Below are 17,512 nucleotides of genomic sequence, written 5' to 3'. Positions count from 1 at the left end.
TATTGTCAAAGACATTTATGTATTGACAGAACTTCTCCATCCACATAAAGAAAATATTTAACTTTCCCTAAAATCCTTTATAAATTAAGAAAACACATTATTATTTAATGTTAGTTTTTCTTGAAGCATCACTTGCATTTTTAAATTCTTAAAATCTAACTTGGTCAATGGAAGAAAAGGAAAAAATATAATAGATATTTACACAAAATGTAAAACACGAAAACGACATGGTGTTAAACTTCTCCTCAAACATACTGGAATGTTAATTTAGGTAAAGGCGATGACACACATTTAGCAGATAAAATCTTAAGTGATTCTGAGATTTTCCTTCGACTGTCAGTAACGTACGTTTTAAAAATCCCGCATAGGAAATGATCAACTGCGTCTGTCTAAACTCAAACGTTTAGACTGCAGGCGGACGTCCATCAGGTCGGGTTTTAGTCGCTCGCTGAATCAATCTGCAGCGCCTCTTCCACGCTGTCGGTGTATCTGAAGCCTTGCAGATCAGCTGCAAGGAGAACCTTCAGAACGGCGGGCTGAACCAGGCGGAGAGACAAGAGGGAGATTAAAGGTGACGACTATTTACCCCAATAACTATCAGCTAAAGACTGAAAGGACGAGAGGCTCACCTGCAGTCCGGAAAACACCAGCTTGACCTTTCTCAGTTTGAACTGCCTCAGCAGGTCCGTCAGCTCGCTGATCACTGTGAAATCTATGATGCTCACATGATGGCAGTCCAACACCACAGACCTCGGAGGACAGGCTGATTGACAGAAGGTGGACATGTGAAGACGAGGAAATAAAAGTTTTTCAACAGGACTGGATGAAGAAGCTCTTACTCTGCAGAGCCTGAGTGTGTATGAAGTGGCTCAGATGCTCCACAGCAGGAAAACTGAGCCCACTGCTCAACTCTATCACCAACACGTCGTGATCAGACACCTGCACAGGAAAGCAAACATGGTTGATGATTAAAAACTAGTTGCAGCTGCAGCTCTGAAAAGGTTTGAAGATTTTTTTTCCCCTTCTATGCTACAGACCATTGCAGATCATTGAAAAAGTGGTGCAGGAAAATCTTACAAGATCCATATATTGTACAATTTTATAAAAGGCACTGGATAACCCAAATCCATCCATTTTCTAACACCCTTGTCCCTAGTGGGGTCAGGAGAGGTACTGGTGCCCATCTCCAGCTAACGTTCCGGGCGAGAGGCGGGGTTCACCCTGGACAGGTGGATAACCCAAATGTTGGTTTTAAAAGCATCTTATTAGTAACGTTGTTTCACCTTCATCTTGGGTCTGGCCATGGCGTACAGCAGCAGGGCTCCAGAGACGGCCACACCTCCGATGATGCCGTATTGCATTTCCCAGAAGCTCAGCAGGAACGTCACCCCGAAAGGAAGCAGGTCCAGCCCTGTGGATGGCAAGTCACAGCTTAGCTAAATTGACAGAAACATGGTAGATTCTGGAGAATCTCCCAGAGACTCTTACGATGCATCTTCCACATCTTTATTACGACACGGTAATCAACCATAGGAGCCACCGCGCAGATGATGATGGCAGCTAGAGAAGCTTTAGGGATGTAGTAGAAAGCCGGCATGAGGAAGGCCAACGACAGCAGCACGATCACACCTGCAGACGCACAAAGAAGAGGAAAAACAATTGGAAAGTCAAAAACAAACACAAGTTTTCATGTTTTGGGAAATACAGATAAAGGTTTAGCTTTTACATTCAACTAACCATTGGAGTTTTCTGCTGTATAACTAACATGTTAGTATTCTTATATATAAGTTTAGATCAACTAAGATTCTGGTTGTATTTGGAGGGTAAAGACGTTTCTATTATTATTATTATGACAGTAGAAATATGCAATAACGCAGTCTGCCACAAGAGGGCAGAAGAGTAAAAGGATCAAACCTACTGGTGACGATGCCTCCAGCTGGGGTGCAAACCCCCGTCTGAGAGTTCACCGCTGTCCTAAGAGGAAGAAAGAATGCAAATGTTGACGATATAAGAGTTAAATAGATCAGTAAAGTAGAGTCTTCAGAGGGCCAAACACGAACCGTCCGAAGCTGCCGGTGATGGGGTACGCCGACACGAAGGAGCCCATGATGTTGGTCATGCCTATGGCCAGCAGCTCCTGGTTGGCATCGATCCTGTAGTTGTTCTGACTGGCTGGGAGGAAACAGACAAGGAAAGATGAACTTGATGCTCCATTGTTTCTGAAAACTTTATTCAATAAAAAAATCATCCACAACCCGCTGCAACTGTTGGATATAACGTGTAAAAACCCTTAAAATAAATTCAGGTTTTATTGCAGCAGGATAAATAGCTGCATTAATTTAGAATAGTCCAACATTTAAGTAGACCGCATTTATTCAGCTGGATCATTTTTTTACTTGGTGATATTGAATGTTTTGGCTCCTGTGAACCTTCATGGGACCATGAACTCTTTCAAATGGCATTACATTTTAGATACAAATCCAGCGTGAAAAAAACCTGAAGATGGGACATTTTAGCAGGATCCAATGATCCAATAATGATCAAAAACAAATGATCAGTTCACATAAAGACAACCATTGTCATGACCAAAACATTGTTGTGTAGAAAACTTTAGGGTTGAGCTGAAGAGAAAAAAGTTATCATAGAGGTTCCTGTACTCTGGATGATGATCAGTAGAGCTATTTTGTAAGAACCGATAAAGGAGCTTACCAAAAGCTTTGGCGATAGCAATGCTCTCCAACAGACCCATGAGAGGGATCACAGCTAGTCCTCCTCCAAAGTCCTGCACCAAAAGCGGAGAGAACGCATGACTGGTCAGTGTCACGCAGCAGAGAGAAATGGAGAAGTGAATGTTACAGCTCAAACTTCTGCTTCTGACCTCTATAATCTCTCTAAAAGAGACGACGGTGCCGTTGGACGTGGTGTCCGAGGTGGGCGGAGGGCTGAACGGTGGGAGTCCCTGAGTCGTGTGTCCAGTGATGGTGAACACGTGATGTCCAAAAGCGTCCCAGGAAAACGCCACCAGAGTCGCAGCCACGACCACCAGCGCATTACGCACTGATCAGGACAAAGAGGTAAAACAGCTCACATTTAGAAGTTAAACCATCCAGGTTTTATTTTTCTGCCTAGATGAGAGAAGTACTGACTGGTGGCCACAGCCCACACCAGTTTCCTGGCGAATCTGGAGTAGAGTGATGATCCATGGTCTGAGCCCGGATGTGACTTGATGAACATCAGTGTGATCAGCAGAGCAAGACAAACCAGGCCCAGGATCACGTCGCCCACTCTGGCCTCTGGGATCTTGTGGAAGGTGTCGTAAACCTCCAGGAAGAACTGGTGGGGAACATCCCGGATTCCCAGAATATTCTGCAAACAGCAACCAGTTTAACCACTCGCATCACAAACGTAAACAAAAGGAGCTTAAACCAGTTCAGCAGCATTATAACAACGAGTCTGAACATTCATTTCAGATTTCAAGCTTGGAACAAACATGAAGTTTTATTTCATACATTATATGACATATAGACATACATTCTATATAATCTTATAGCAAATATCCAAGACTCTATATGCCCTTAAGTGAAAGTTTAGTAATTAAAGTATTTTTGTTTTAGCAGAACCACCTCCATACACAAAGAACCTTGAATTTTGTCAGTCCCATGTATATGCAAATTGCTCAGACAACAGAACATGAAGAAATATCTTCACTTTCTGGAAAATGCTAAAACATTTTTTTATTAACAAAAAATGGACAAAAAGAAATTCAAATCTACTTGAAAGCGTATTCAACAAATGCATTTGGAATAGGAGTTTACAGCAGAAAAGTGCCCAAAGAGCACTGAATGCTCCGTTTAGTTTAAAAGTCATTAAAATAAACTAAAATTTGGCCCTAAATACAAATCTGCATCAAAGTTGTGCCAAAATAATTTAAAAAGCACAAATAATATAAACTCTCTGGTTTAAACTCATTGCCTGCAGCAGACAAACACCAGCCTTCTGCAGCCCAGAGGGATAAAGCAGGCATTAAAATAAATGAATATATAACCTGACAGATGTTATTGAAATGGCTCTTTTTGCTCTGCATTTGTCCCGTATTGTTCAACATTTTGTTTTTGCTGTTATTTGTTAGCGTTAATTCAAACAGCTTTTGGTTGTGCGAAGTCATCATGACAACAAAAAGCTTTAGAGCCAAACACACAACTATCAGAACATCACAGGTGATTCAACAAGGTGATGCCAATCCACGTTCTGAATGCTGACATGTCCCAACAGTTTGGCTTTACATTGAAAAAGGTTATGCTCACATCTGTGAAAAACACGATCCGCCTCTTAACCAAACTGAGATCATATAATTTTAACTTCAATTCAATTAAAAATAGCAAATAATATTGAATGAACAACATTCCTCAGTTACTAAAACTGAACAATGTTTCTGCATTCTGTTCAAACAAATGATGTTTAGCACTTTGCTAATTATGCCGATTGCACACGTGCAATACTGAGATCACACAGCATGAAGAGGTGTGTTGCTGTTTCACAGTGTGTGTAGGGGTGTGTTGGCGTGTGTGCGCGTGTGTGTGTGTGTGCAGCCTCACTTTGACCTGGCCGAAGCCGATGGTGACTGCAGCAGCGCAGGTGAATCCTTTAATTACAGGGTAAGAGATGAAATCCAGCAGGAATCCTGAGGAAAACAAAGATTAACAATGAATTATAGACAGAAACAGATGGGAGATTTTATCTATGCTACTTCTGCCAATTTATTTTAGCCAATTTAAACGTGCAAAGAACGTTTAAACAGCAAAGTTAAAAAGAGGATCTGCGTTAACTCAAGTAACATCGTTAAAGCTGCGGCGGCGCAGCAGCAGTGTCTCTTACCCAGTCTGAGTAACGCCATGGCGGCCTGGATGACCCCACAGAGGAGGCTGAGCAGGACGGCCCGGTGAGGCTGGCCGCCCACCACAGAGAAACACAGGAGGGACATGATGGCTGTTGGACCCAGTGTCACGTCCTTAGATGTCCCCAGGAGCGTATAGATGAAGCCGCCCATGAAGGCAGAGTAGAGGCCGTACTGTGAGAAACGACCAGAATTCAACATTTGTTGTGACTAGTAAACATTTCACCTTGAAAGCATCTCAACTCACAAAAACTCTAATGCCCTCGGTAATAGGATAGGTTAATTATAAAGCACGTCATTATAAAGTTAAATGAAAAGGATAAAAATATGTTACAAATGAAAATCAGAAAGGTTTGGCATGTTTTTGTATTCAGTCGTCTTTAGTATTACTAAATAAAATCCAGTGAAACCAGTTGTCAGTAGGATTAAATAAACATATCCTCTTTTCTTACTCGTTTTCAGAGATGTAATGTAAACATTACACATTTGTTGGACTATTTTGATTGTTGCTTTACTTTTTTTGTTTATTCATTTATTTATTTATATATGTTTGTTTTAGTTTCTGTTGTTTTTCTCATGTCTGAAATAAATGATAAAGTTGCCGTATTAGTAAATAGAGTCCACTTGTGTGTAAATTTATCTTATTACAAAATGCACAAGTTTGTTAAAGAACAATAGTGAACAAAGTGAATCATGAAGTCCAGGGAGAAACATGGTGGTGGTAGCATCATTCTGATGCGTCTCATCAGTTGGGGGGGAAAAAAACATCATATTCATCAAAAGTCAAACTTAACCTCACCTGAACAGGAAGTCCGGCCACTTCAGCGTAAGCGAGAGCCTGCGGTACAGTGGTCAGCCCGACAGTGAGGCCCGCCAACAGGTCCATCTGCAGGTACCTCACCCTGTACTTGGGTAACCAGGACAGAATGGGCAGCCAGGACTTCAGGGTGCTGTAAGAACAGCAGCGCCGGGACGACTGTCCTCCCTGCAGCGGCCGATCCATTTCTAAAAACCCTTGGAGGCAGAGAGAAGAATAAAAAAGGCAATCAAAAAATCAACATATTTAGGAATGTGTGTATGACTGGAGAATTAAAGCACTCACAGTGAATTCAGGGTGTCCCTGCTGAGGCCGTCAGCTTTGGGTCGTTTGGTTTTCCTGCTGTGATTCCTAGCATTCAGGAAAACACAACACACCTGCTCTGAGGGGATGCATGTGTCTGCGTCCCTTTGTGAACTTCTCAAAAGCAAGCATACTCCTTACCTTCAGGTGGAGAAGAAAAAAGAAGCAAAAACAAACAAAACTTGTCAGCTTCCTCCAACACTTCACATAGGTTATGCTCAGGTGTGTGACTTCAGACAGTCATAGGATGGTCACGTGACAGACAGGTGAAATTCATGTACCTGAACATCCTGACTGATTAAAGTCGTGTCAGGGAAGCTATCTATAAAGGTATGAGCAAACAAGACGGCTAAACTCAAAATGTTATTAATGTGCACCCTGCTGGCATGCAATTTCAAAGTGAGATATTAAAATTTTACAGAAATGAGGGCTGACAAATGATAGAATAAAATAAAAACAAAATAGAACAGAATATACCACCACATGGTGCTGACTGCAGTCCTCCTCTCGGCACCTTTCATCGGCCAGGCTGTGATTTTTCGCGTCCAGCTCTGCTAAATGATAGAGGTTCAAATCCACTTCTCTAAAACCCGCCTGAGGAGCTGCTAGTCCAAACATGTCACAACTTCCTGTTTTCTTCCAAGTCACGTGACCGCTGTCATGTGCCGGGCGCGCCGGTTGTTTCCGGAAGTGTAAAGAATGGCGGCTGTTGTTGTCTCCGGAGATCATAACGTTTAAAGAGCTGCTTGTCTCATTTTGTCGCTCAGATTTTCAGCAGATATTTAAACCTTCATTATGCGGATCCAGCTGCTGTTTGTGCTTGTAGCCTCTTGTCGCGTCTCGGAGTCAAAGAGAAAAAATGTCTTTCTAATTATTGGTGCGTAACCATTTAATATATTAGATAAAAATTAAATGTTTGGAAATTAAACTGTTAAGGTATAATTTCATTGTATGTTTGTACCAGTCTTTCTTTATTTCATTAGCTACACCAGTATCTGTTCCAGCTATTTATTCTTTACTTGTATTACTTTGAGTTTTGTTAAAATCTGTTCTTGGGTATTTTTGATTATTATTATTATTATTATTATTATTATTATTATTATTTACAAGTTTGAGTTGGGGTTTTTTTTAGTTTATAATAATACATTTTTTGTTGTTTTGTTGGTTTTTTTCTGTTTGCCTACTACAATTTCTGTAAAGGAGACTGGTATAAAACCAGCATGCACTGCGGTGGACCAGCGTTTGAAGTTTTGTTTTGTTTTTTCACTATATCAGAAGCAGCAGGAAAGCAAAAAAAGAGGATCTTTGCGTATTGTTCGCCAAACTGGATAACTAATCACTAAAACGCAACTTTCAGATTTTAGACATTGGACTGCAGTTGCTTGCTTGCATGCAAAAATATCACCACAGTCAGCAGCGACTTATTGATTTTTGAATGTTAGATGTTTGGTTTGCCAAACCTCTATGTGCAGAGAGCTATGCAACAGTCTTGTGTCATCATCTGTCATTTATTTTACTTTTTTTTGTTCTTCCAAGCTGGTTTATATTGGTTAAACGTTATCTTTATTAATACAAAATACTGATCAAATAGGATAAATACGGGTGCATCTCATTTCATTACGATATAGAAAATGTTGTTTGGTGATCCAATTCAAAAGTTAATTTTTTATTTATATCTAACAGTAATGAAACCAAAATTCAGTTAAAGCAATTATTAATACAGTAAGGTTAACCTTTTCAACAACCATGTGAACAGTGTACTGTCTTTAGCGTGTGACCTTGATGTCATCGCTCTTAAACCACTGACAATCTACACAATGGCAGAAAAAAAATGTTCTCTCCAATTTTCTAAATCAGCTTTGCTGTGGTCATCTCTGTTGCTTTTGCTCCTTTTATTCTGCCACTCTTTTTTTTTTCCACTCAATGTTTTGGCTAAAGCACTCTGGGAGCAGCCGGCTTCTTTAGTTATGATCTTTTGTGGCTTATTCTCTATGTGGAGAGCGTCAACGACTGTTTTCTGGACAATTACCAAGTTGTTAAACTATGGTCAGATCCCATCTCAGGTAACAATAAAGTTAAGATGAATTTCTTTTTCCTTTTCCCCCCCAGCTGACGATGCAGGTTTTGAAACAGACGTCTATAATAACTCTGCGGTTCACACTCCTCACCTGCGCTCTCTGGCCCGACGCAGCGTTGTGTTCAGGCATGCCTTCACATCTGTCAGCAGCTGCTCCCCGAGCCGCTCCGCCATCCTCACAGGCCTGCCGCAGGTAACACACACACACACACACACACACCCGTACCCGTCAGTCCCTCCTGTTTGATGGCACTGAGGTTAGTCCTGTGTTTTCAGCATCAGAACGGCATGTATGGCCTCCATCAGGGAGTTCATCACTTCAACTCATTCGACGGAGTACAGAGTCTGCCGCTGCTCCTCAGCCAGGCCGACATACACACAGGTTCATTTAAAAACTGACATCTTATCACCTTTCTTCACTCTGTGTTGCTTTCCTTTGATCTCTTGTTTTTTTTCTTCCTGTCATTTCCCGCAGGTATAATCGGGAAGAAGCACGTCGGTCCCGGATCTGTTTACCCCTTTGACTTCGCCTACACGGAGGAAAACAGCTCTGTCCTCCAAGTGGGCAGGAACATCACTCGGATCAAACTCCTGGTCCGCAATTTCTTCCAGACTCACAAGGAGGAAGCAGCTGAGCGACGGCGAGTAAGAGGCGTGGGAACGAGCAACGCAGAGCAGGAGGAGGAGAGGCCGTTTTTTCTTTACGTGGCCTTCCATGACACCCACCGATGTGGCCATTCGCAGCCTCAGTATGGGGCTTTCTGTGAGAAGTTTGGGAACGGAGAACCGGGAATGGGTTTAATTCCCGACTGGACGCCAGTGTATTACACACCAGAGCAAGTTAAGGTGAGGGGTAAGGCTGCTGAAAAATGCATCACGATAAAAGGTTGTCATATCACTCGATATCGATCATTTTTGATTAGATTTTTGTTTTAAATATCGGAAATAATGGCAGATAAACATGGATAAAACGTGACCTTTCTGTTTTATCCACAGTTTCCTCTCAAGCTGTTGTTCTAATTTTCCTCTTTCACTCCACAGACTGTTTTTTTTTTATGTTTAAGCTACTGCTCAACAGTTTGTTGCTAGGAAACAGGTTGTTGCTAGGTAACCAAAGAGTGAGTTAGTAGATGCCACCTGCCTTGTTTAAGCAGGTAAAGTCTTTCCTCTGCCTACATCCCCCCGAATGCTGTGCAGTTCTGGAGTTCAGTCAAATGATTGAATATTCTATCAGATGTGTTTTGTATTGATATTGATTAGGTGTCTATTTCTATATATGTTGTTATTGGTTTATTGTCCAGCTCTAGTCAGTGGTGTCAGGTTTTCAGTGGATTCATAAAATGGATTCAAGTCAGTCTGAGGAACTGAATCCAGAGCGAAGTGTTTCTAACTCTGAACGTCTTCAGGTTCCTCCCTTCGTACCCGACACACCCGCTGCTCGGGCCGACCTAGCTGCACAGTACACCACAGTCAGCCGGCTGGATCAGGGTCTGTTCAGCACCTTCACAAGCGCAAAAAAAACCCAACAAAAGCATGAGGAAGACTAACCCACAATGTCCCTCTGCAGGTATCGGGTTGGTCCTTCAGGAGCTGCGGGATGCCGGTTACGAGAACGACACTCTGATCATCTACAGCTCCGACAACGGTATCCCTTTCCCCAACGGCAGAACCAACCTGTATCGGTCTGGAACCGCCGAACCCATGTTGGTTTCCTCCCCGGAGCACAGGGAGCGGTGGGGCAACACCAGCCAGGCCTACGTCAGTCTGCTGGGTGAGAGACGGCCACATCTTCCACCCAACAACAGATCCCTCACCTCCAATCCTTCCTGGGTTTTTATAATTGGGAACATGCAGGTATTTAACAGAAAACAGTGTAAAGTTATGGCAAGATTGTAAGTAAAACATTTTTAGAAATTTAAACATGACAGTTTAAAGCTGATCAGAATATGTAATAACTTTTTTAAGACAGGCCTATTTCCTTTAGCCATTCCTCAAAACTGGACAGACAAGAGAACATGCGTCTAGAGTAAGATGGATGTATATGTTGACCTTCAATAGTCTGGAAATAGCAGCAAAAAACATCTGCTTACCTGAAGCTGCCTGGAGCTACAGTCTCAGGACTAATTGAAATGTTTCAAATAATGGAAATTGTGACAAGCTGAGCGAATTAGGACCCAGACTTATCTTGCCATTATGCTCATTCTAGCTGTTTGAAGAGAGAAATGCCAGGAAGCATCCATTTCTGTCACAAGCATGATCCCAGCTTTGGGATCCACCGCTCTAAGGTACAAATCATCAATGAGAGAAGTTTTGTCACCCAAATCACAAGACATAGATACAAGTTTAGTCTCAATATCAACTCAAAAGTGCTGACACTTTCTTTAAGCTCATTTAGGCCCATTCGGCTTGACGATATGTAAAAACTGCACTGTTTGGCCTCAACAGGTGTCACCATCTGGTTTGGGACAATAACCTGACCAGAGAGAACATTAGTAGGACAACACACACTGTCAGCTTTCAGAGAACCCTCCGAGGATTTAACAGTGAATACTGTATGTATTTTTAGTGTCAGTTTCTCCGTTCAATGTGTTTCTGCTGCCACTAGAGGGAGACACAGGAACACAACAGAAGCTGCTCAGCTGCTAAGATAACATGAACTTAATGTCAATGTTGTTAATGAAAAAGCTATAATATTCTTTAAAATACACACCATTAATATTTCACAAGACCAGATCATTTTTCTCAGTCAGTACAAATTATGTAAAAAAAAGAAAGTAGGCTAACAGAGAACAGCAACATTGTAGCATCATAATTTAGTAGAATGCACAGATACTTATTAAACAGAATAATTTTTAAAAATAAAACATTGTTGCAGATCGGAGGAGGCAATGTTTATGTACAGAGGCAGAAGCTTTTTATGCATTGCTGGAGAATTTGATCATTTATATTGATCGGTGCATGTGCAGCATTTTGATCAACCTCTGTGGACGAGTGTTTGCTCCAGGAATTGTCAGAAGGTAGTTTGAACACATCAAACTCTTACTATGAAGGTTTTGTTAGTTCTGTGTCATTTACTCGGTACAAAATTAGTAATTTTGTATTACTAATAATCTACAATGACGAGCTACGTCTCAATTTTATCCATTCATGAGCTGATTCAATGTTCAGTGATAACAGGTTACAGTTTAAATTTATCTTCCACATTTTTCATCCTCCTATTTCTTTCTGTGTTTCTGCAGACATCACTCCCACCGTCCTGGATTGGTTTTCTATCCCCTATCCATCCTACATCCTCCCTGAGAGTCCGTCCTTGCAGGTCCTCCTCACCGGCCGCTCCTTGCTGCCCGCTTTGACCTCCGACCCCAGCAGCTGGAACACAGTGTACTCCAGCCAGTCGCTGCACGAGGTCGAGACCTCACCGTCGCCCAGTCAGGAGGAACTCAAAACTCCAGGCCCTGACGAACTCCGCTCTGATTCCAGGTGACCATGTACTACCCGATCCGCTCTGTCCACCAGGGGGCGTACCACCTTCTTCACAACATGCACTACCGCATGCCCTTCCCCGTCGACCAGGACCTGTACGTGTCCCCGACCTTCCAGGATCTGCTGAACCGGACCAGGCTGCAGCGGCCGACTCACTGGTTCAAGAGTCTGGACCAGTATTACTACAGGGAGCGCTGGGAGCTGTTCGACACCAGGTCTGAGTCCGCAGTGACATAGTTCAGGTTAAAAACTGACGCAGGGGAGAAAATTCTTCAACACAACTGAACCAAAAAAAGAGAATAAAACTAAATCAAGATTTTTAATCTTTAGGGTAAAAAAAAATCTGAACTTTGAAATCAAATTTTAAAAAAATCAACAATCAGGCCCACATTTCCTAAAATGGCAGCATACGGAAAATATAATTTGTTCAAATATTGTGCAACTTTAATAAAAGAAAACGCCACTCTTTTTCGTAAAAGTTAATTTATGCATTAAGTTGTTTCTCTTCTCCAGTGATTTTGAGGTAAATGAAGCAGAAGTTGTTCTTGTCCCCCTCCAAACGCTAAAGCATAAAGTTGAGCGTCAGACGACCATAAACTGAGCTGCTATTTATTCAGTCATCCGTCGTTTTTGCTTGTTAGCCTTTCTAAGACGCCATCCTAGGCCTTGTGCAGACGCGATGATCATTCTTCATCATTTAGGTGACAAACTGTTGCTTCAGAAATGATGACAGATAAATTAATATTGTAAGTGATCATTACTTCCAGTCCCCCTCCCTGTTCTCAGCTGTTATGTGAAATAATAAGAGGAAAAACTTCAGTATATTTATATAATTGGATTACAACCAGATCACATATCTGGTTGTAATCAGATATGTGTGTGTATGTATATATTTGAGAAAGTATTATCGCCTTAATAATCAAAATAAATAGGAATAATCACTTCACAAAAACCTATCAGCTGAGTTCTGAACCAGTTGCGAACGGCGTATTATTTGCATTTGTAAACATAGTTTGTTTAATGTTTCATACATTCAGACTGACTCGGGGTTTATACATCATGACCTCCTCAAGTAGAGGAACCTGATGGCGTTTTGTTGTGAACAAACCCAGGACCGACCCTCAGGAAGCCAAGAACCTGGCGTCAGACCCGTCCTACAGCGGCGTGCTGGACAACCTGAGGCAGCTTCTGCAGAAATGGCAGTGGAAGACCGGAGACCCCTGGGTCTGCGGGCCGGACTACGTCCTGGAGGAAAAGCTGGAGCCTCACTGCAGACCCCTCTACAACGGCCTCTGACTCGCTCTGATGGTATTTTCTTCCATCTTCACTGACGTGATATTTTCAAATGACTTCATTCATTTGGTTTTATATTTTTGTAATAGAATAAGCTGTAAATAAGAAATAAAACTTGAGTTAATTCTTTACATCGTTTCAGTTTTTCATTCCGCTTCATTGTTCTGGACAATTTCACCCCTCGAGTCAACTTTTTTTTCTCCTTCCACTTTTCAACATTTAAGACCATGATCAGGATTCTCATGACACGTTCTCATAGAAACCCAACATAATTACAGTTTAACAGTTTGTTTTTTTGAATTATTCAGTCAAGCTGACTAAGACTGATCTGCTAATTACACCATTCAGAGGAGTTCATGGTGCTTGACGGGAAGAGTTAGCCTGTGTCCTAAAAAGGGTTTCTATTGATTATAACGTTTCCACTCAGAGCTCCACATAAAACCCAGATCAATTTATAACTCAAACCCTTTCAAAAATATATTCACATGCTTTAATTTAGCTCAGGCGTTGTCACATAACCACAAATATCAGAGGATTTTATGTGATGGACATAGTACAAAATTGTCAAGTGGAAGGGAAAAGATGCACAGTTTGCATTTGTTTCTTTCTTTACCTACAAATAATACCCCATCCCCCCAAAAGAAAAAGAGATTTGAAACTATAAAAGTACAGCGATGTGGCTCTACTGAGGGGGGTTGAATACAAATCACGCCACGCTTTTCACATTTTTTGTGTATGTAAAGAAAACTTAAAAAGATGTATAGACGGCGCCATTCCGTCCTGGCCTGACAAATAAAATCCCGATAAGAAAACTAAAGCTTGTGTTTGTTGCGAGACAAAATGCATAAAACTTCAGAAAACTGACGTAGACGGACCCAAGCGCTGTGTCGTGATCAGGTTGCGCTGCTCCAGACTAATCTGCAGGTATTTTCAGTCCTAATTTGTCCACTTTCACACATGTTCTCCAACAGCTTCTCCACAAAACCTCTTAAGCTGTGACCTCTTGCCTCACATTTCTTTCAAGGACGACAGATTCATTTTGACCCCTTAAAACGTCAGAAGGGGTGACGTCCTCATACCTCTCTCACACACACGCTCCAAGATGGCGTGGCTCCAGCAGCCCATCAGAAACGGATCAATTAGCGTCGTTTCCACCCCATTTTCTACAGACGGATCATCATCATCCGCCCACCTTGGCTCTGATTTGACGAATGTCCCGTGTCACGATAAACCTCACCCAGCCTCCCTATATAAGAAACAGAAACTTTTCCAAGATTACAGCAAAAACAAAGTGTCCGCAGACGAAGGAGCAGACCTGTATGTGCGTAAAAAAAAAATAAAAAATAAAAAATCACCCCCAAAAAGTGCCAAATCTCATGGAGATGAAGAAGTCCGTCAGGTTCGCCGTGGTGTGCGTCGGAGTGTCTCTGCTCATCTCCTGCCAGTCCGTCGAAGCCTGGTACAAGCAGGTGACCGGACCCAGCTACTACTCTGTGGGCCGCGCCTCCGGGCTGCTGTCCGGCATCAGGAGGTCTCCGACCGTCCGGAGAGCTGAGTCCGAGGAGACGGTGATGGACAGCGGGGAGGCGGCGGGAAACAACTTGATCCAAGAGACCAACAAGCAAATCTCCGTCCTGAAGAACATGGTAGGCTCTCCTCGGAGAGCAGAAAGTTCATTTCTGCTCAGAGAATGATTACGCGCGTAAAATCAAGAGTTGCTGCTTTGCTAAAGATGGCATGAAAAGTGAAACGTTCTTTTAAACGCAAGAGGAACTCCGATATAGAGTGCATGGCATTATGTCTACATGTGTGGCTTGCAAAAAAAAAAAATACTTTGCGCGTTGTGCTTTAATCTGCGTAAAAGCGCAGATTAAAGCGCAAAACAAACCGCTGTTCTACTAGTTCGAAATATTTGGGCTGAATCATATCAGTGAACACACACAGACACTGATTTACTTGTACAGACACACATAACTGAACCAAGTCTCTTCAATTCCTCACTTTGATTCTGATATTTCTACGATTTCTTTTTTTTTTTTTTTCAAAAGTGACATTGTAAGATAACGCCATGTTTCATTTCAACTTTGATTTCTCTCCAAACTCCAGGCCATCTGCCTGAAGGACATCTCTCCAAACCTGAAGAGCTGCGAGCTGCTGCAGGACGGGACGGGAACCTTCCAGTGCAAGGCAGACGTCTTCCTCACCCTGGACTCCTTGGACTGCCTGTCCGCATGAGTCTCCGTGAATCCTCCTCACCATCATCCAAAAAAAAGAGAGAAAGAAAACAGACAGAAAGAGAGAGAAAAACCAGAGATTTTATCTGGAAAAGCAGAAAAAAAATCAAAACAGAGATGAGGGATGGATGGAGATTTTGCTTTGATGACGGACCGTTGCAGACTTTGAATGTTTTCTCTTATTTAAAGAAAAATGCTTAAAAAAAAACATTGTTCAGTTTTGCTTTTGGTTGCAAAGAAAAAAAAATGAAAACAGGGAAAAAAACACAATGCCAGACAGTTTAGATAAAGCCATTTTCATTCCAACCCCTTTGCATAATATCGAAATGTTCAAAAATGTCCAGAGGTTTACCTGCAGTTTTCCAGAATTTCTGTAAATTACTTTTATTTATTTATCTATTAAAATGAACAAACAAACAATATTAACCTGCTGTTGTCTGAATTTGTTTCACAATCTTGAAAGGTTTGTTTTCATGTCTGTCAAAGAGGACAGAGTCACATTTATTCACATTTCAAATAAAAACACACACATCACCATTTCATCATAAAAAGCACTTTTGGGTGTTTTTTTTTTTTAAAGTTTCAGTAAAGCCTCCGTCAGTCATGGACAAATATTGTTTATTACTGAAGTCGGAGCGTGTTGGCACCGTCGGTCGCTCAGGGGAATCTTCAGAAACAAACTCCGGAACAGATAACGCCACAGCTCACACACGCAGGAGGCAGCGATTTGCACGACAAATCAGAGTTTATGAGTGGATGTGTCACAGGTGGAAAGAAAGGAAATTAAACCCAAGTCAGACGACCTCTGGGGTGTTTTTAATGTACACGTTTTGCTTCTAATAAGCTCCGCCGCATGGCTGGTATTAAGTCAGTGGGACAGTTAATGGCACAGATTAAGATGCCTGCTGCGTCTGGGATCTCGGGCGAACACAAAACCCGCGAGCAGTTATACGGCCATGAGCGCCTCATTAGGAGGCTGTGACGCACGGCGCAGAGACACGGTGATGGATGAGGGGGAAAAACACACGATGGTATGTATGCATGGGTGAATCTTGTGAGGAGGAAGGTAGCGGACAAACAGTAAATCCTCACCGCGCCTCTCTGTTGTGCTTCGGTCACAGACGCAAAAGCAAAGCCCGGGTGTTTTGGAAGCATTTCCAAAAGCTTCAGAGCTTGGTTTTGTGTTGTGGGAAGTTAAATATTAATAGAGGACGAACTTTGTTTTGGTTCATTTCAGTCTTTTTAAATGAAACTTCATTGAGGTCTCAGTCTATGGGGGTCCGTGGCGCCGCCGCCGCCGCCGGCTACAGGAGTGACACAGCTTCCAGGTTCTCCTTAATGATCGTCTCCATGACCACCTGAAAGACGACCTGGATGTTGGAGGTGTCGGTCGCCGTGGTGAAGTGGTGGTAGATGAGCTTCTTGGGGCTGTTGTTGAGCGAGACAAAAGTGGCGAGGATGAAGCGTGCGGCCGAATCGACGTCACAGTCCGCACCTGGAGGGTTGAGCAACAATTAGGTCACTTTTCTCTCATCAGTAACAATAAAAGTTCATTTTCATGGTTTCGCTCTCTGGTTCAGCCGTAAACCCATCCTCTACAACTGGTGTGGCTTGAGAGGTTTGACAATCTCTGTATGGAACGCAAATGAACTATGACCCCCTGCACAGAGAAAGTAACTGGTTAATTAAATTCCTTACTGGAGCCTTAATGGTTGGATGCTCTATAGCTAAGTTTCCATTGGCTGCAGGATTTTATTGGTGCAGCTGTTTCCAATGGGCAAGAAAAACTCAAAGTGTTTAGAAATTCATCAGGGAAAGTGTGTAACAAGTGACTAAGAGCGACAATATTTCCTTCACAGCAGCATTTTGACAAACTTTGAGCCAAGTTACAGTTCACTTAGCTAATTTCACTAATTACTGTTTTCAAACACATTTTACATCCAAAAATACCAATACTTTTCCAGACTAATTTTTTTGTTATCAGATTGTTGACATGAAAATACAGAACATTTACCTGTTTTATAAAAGAAAAAAAAAAATCACAAATCATGAACCAACGCCACTGGACGCGAGTCAGCTGCATGATAAAGGGCTATTTCACAGCTTTTATGAAGAACCTTTGTTCAGCTCTCTGTCACAGTCTGTGAATTATCCCCCATTTTCTTCTAAAGCAGTTTATGATCCATGGTATAAAAAACTCATCTAATGGTTTGTTTGGTGTCTAAATAAAACTAATTTTTGCCAATTTTTTACATTTTTGCATGAATGTACGCTAAAGGACAATGTCAGCACTTCATGTAAAAAGCTTTCTTCTTTACGAAAATGCACATCGGTTAGATAATAATAATAATAATAATAATAATAACTGTAATTCATAATTTTCCAGACTTCTTAATATTACCTAGCAGCTC

General features: G+C 41.9%; 4 protein-coding genes and 2 long non-coding RNA genes across 6 annotated transcripts in view; 3 read left to right on the top strand and 3 right to left on the bottom strand.

Moving 5' to 3' along the window:
- On the bottom strand, window positions 1-6,639 carry slc26a11 (solute carrier family 26 member 11). Its single transcript, XM_028017655.1, has 15 exons — window positions 6,492-6,639; window positions 5,997-6,155; window positions 5,694-5,908; window positions 4,876-5,068; window positions 4,596-4,681; window positions 3,147-3,366; window positions 2,879-3,057; window positions 2,710-2,782; window positions 2,061-2,172; window positions 1,919-1,974; window positions 1,489-1,629; window positions 1,284-1,411; window positions 840-939; window positions 630-763; window positions 1-536 (listed from the first exon to the last, which is right to left on the bottom strand). Exons 3-15 carry the CDS (start codon window positions 5,895-5,897, stop codon window positions 438-440), a joined length of 1,725 nt encoding a protein of 574 aa, XP_027873456.1. The 5' UTR covers window positions 5,898-5,908; window positions 5,997-6,155; window positions 6,492-6,639; the 3' UTR covers window positions 1-437.
- Window positions 6,640-6,701: 62 nt separating this feature from the next.
- sgsh (N-sulfoglucosamine sulfohydrolase (sulfamidase)) lies at window positions 6,702-12,883 on the top strand. Its single transcript, XM_028017663.1, has 9 exons — window positions 6,702-6,891; window positions 8,124-8,284; window positions 8,368-8,473; window positions 8,567-8,937; window positions 9,498-9,579; window positions 9,659-9,862; window positions 11,331-11,497; window positions 11,572-11,789; window positions 12,687-12,883. Exons 1-9 carry the CDS (start codon window positions 6,810-6,812, stop codon window positions 12,868-12,870), a joined length of 1,575 nt encoding a protein of 524 aa, XP_027873464.1. The 5' UTR covers window positions 6,702-6,809; the 3' UTR covers window positions 12,871-12,883.
- On the top strand, window positions 9,869-10,873 carry LOC114144691 (uncharacterized). Its single transcript, XR_003595522.1, has 2 exons — window positions 9,869-10,376; window positions 10,537-10,873. It is a non-coding gene; the product is annotated as an uncharacterized LOC114144691 (long non-coding RNA).
- A 600-nt stretch (window positions 12,884-13,483) lies between the features above and the next one.
- Window positions 13,484-14,316, bottom strand: LOC114144690 (uncharacterized). The gene is made up of 2 exons (XR_003595521.1): window positions 14,223-14,316; window positions 13,484-14,113 (listed from the first exon to the last, which is right to left on the bottom strand). It is a non-coding gene; the product is annotated as an uncharacterized LOC114144690 (long non-coding RNA).
- Window positions 14,151-15,309, top strand: npb (neuropeptide B). The gene is made up of 2 exons (XM_028017759.1): window positions 14,151-14,513; window positions 14,974-15,309. Exons 1-2 carry the CDS (start codon window positions 14,244-14,246, stop codon window positions 15,100-15,102), a joined length of 399 nt encoding a protein of 132 aa, XP_027873560.1. The 5' UTR covers window positions 14,151-14,243; the 3' UTR covers window positions 15,103-15,309.
- A 343-nt stretch (window positions 15,310-15,652) lies between these two features.
- The window catches only part of gnav1 (guanine nucleotide binding protein (G protein) alpha v1), a 51,399-nt gene continuing 49,539 nt past the window's right edge, over window positions 15,653-17,512 (bottom strand). Inside the window, exon 10 of the mRNA XM_028017704.1 lies at window positions 15,653-16,596. Coding sequence (XP_027873505.1) covers window positions 16,406-16,596 — 191 coding nt within the window. The 3' untranslated portion in view covers window positions 15,653-16,405. The remainder of the gene's footprint in view (window positions 16,597-17,512) is intronic.

The sequence above is a fragment of the Xiphophorus couchianus genome, chromosome 5 (genome assembly GCF_001444195.1).
Source record: "Xiphophorus couchianus chromosome 5, X_couchianus-1.0, whole genome shotgun sequence".
NCBI lineage: Eukaryota > Metazoa > Chordata > Actinopteri > Cyprinodontiformes > Poeciliidae > Xiphophorus > Xiphophorus couchianus.
Note: the sequence above shows the minus strand (reverse complement) of the source record. Positions and strands in the feature narration are given on the sequence as shown.

Bases quoted from the DNA above. Each gene is read 5' to 3' on its own strand.
- slc26a11 (XM_028017655.1), bottom strand. From the start codon at position 5,897: ATGGATCGGCCGCTGCAGGGAGGACAGTCGTCCCGGCGCTGCTGTTCT. The intron at 4,682-4,875 runs GTAAGAGACACT...TGTTTTCCTCAG, and splicing joins CATGGCGTTACTCAGACTGG to GATTCCTGCTGGATTTCATC. The intron at 1,412-1,488 runs GTAAGAGTCTCT...TGCCATCCACAG, and splicing joins AAAGATGTGGAAGATGCATC to GGCTGGACCTGCTTCCTTTC.
- sgsh (XM_028017663.1), top strand. From the start codon at position 6,810: ATGCGGATCCAGCTGCTGTTTGTGCTTGTAGCCTCTTGTCGCGTCTCG. The intron at 6,892-8,123 runs GTGCGTAACCAT...TTTCCCCCCCAG, and splicing joins AAATGTCTTTCTAATTATTG to CTGACGATGCAGGTTTTGAA. The intron at 9,863-11,330 runs GTGAGAGACGGC...GTGTTTCTGCAG, and splicing joins GGCCTACGTCAGTCTGCTGG to ACATCACTCCCACCGTCCTG.
- npb (XM_028017759.1), top strand. From the start codon at position 14,244: ATGGAGATGAAGAAGTCCGTCAGGTTCGCCGTGGTGTGCGTCGGAGTG. The intron at 14,514-14,973 runs GTAGGCTCTCCT...TCCAAACTCCAG, and splicing joins TCTCCGTCCTGAAGAACATG to GCCATCTGCCTGAAGGACAT.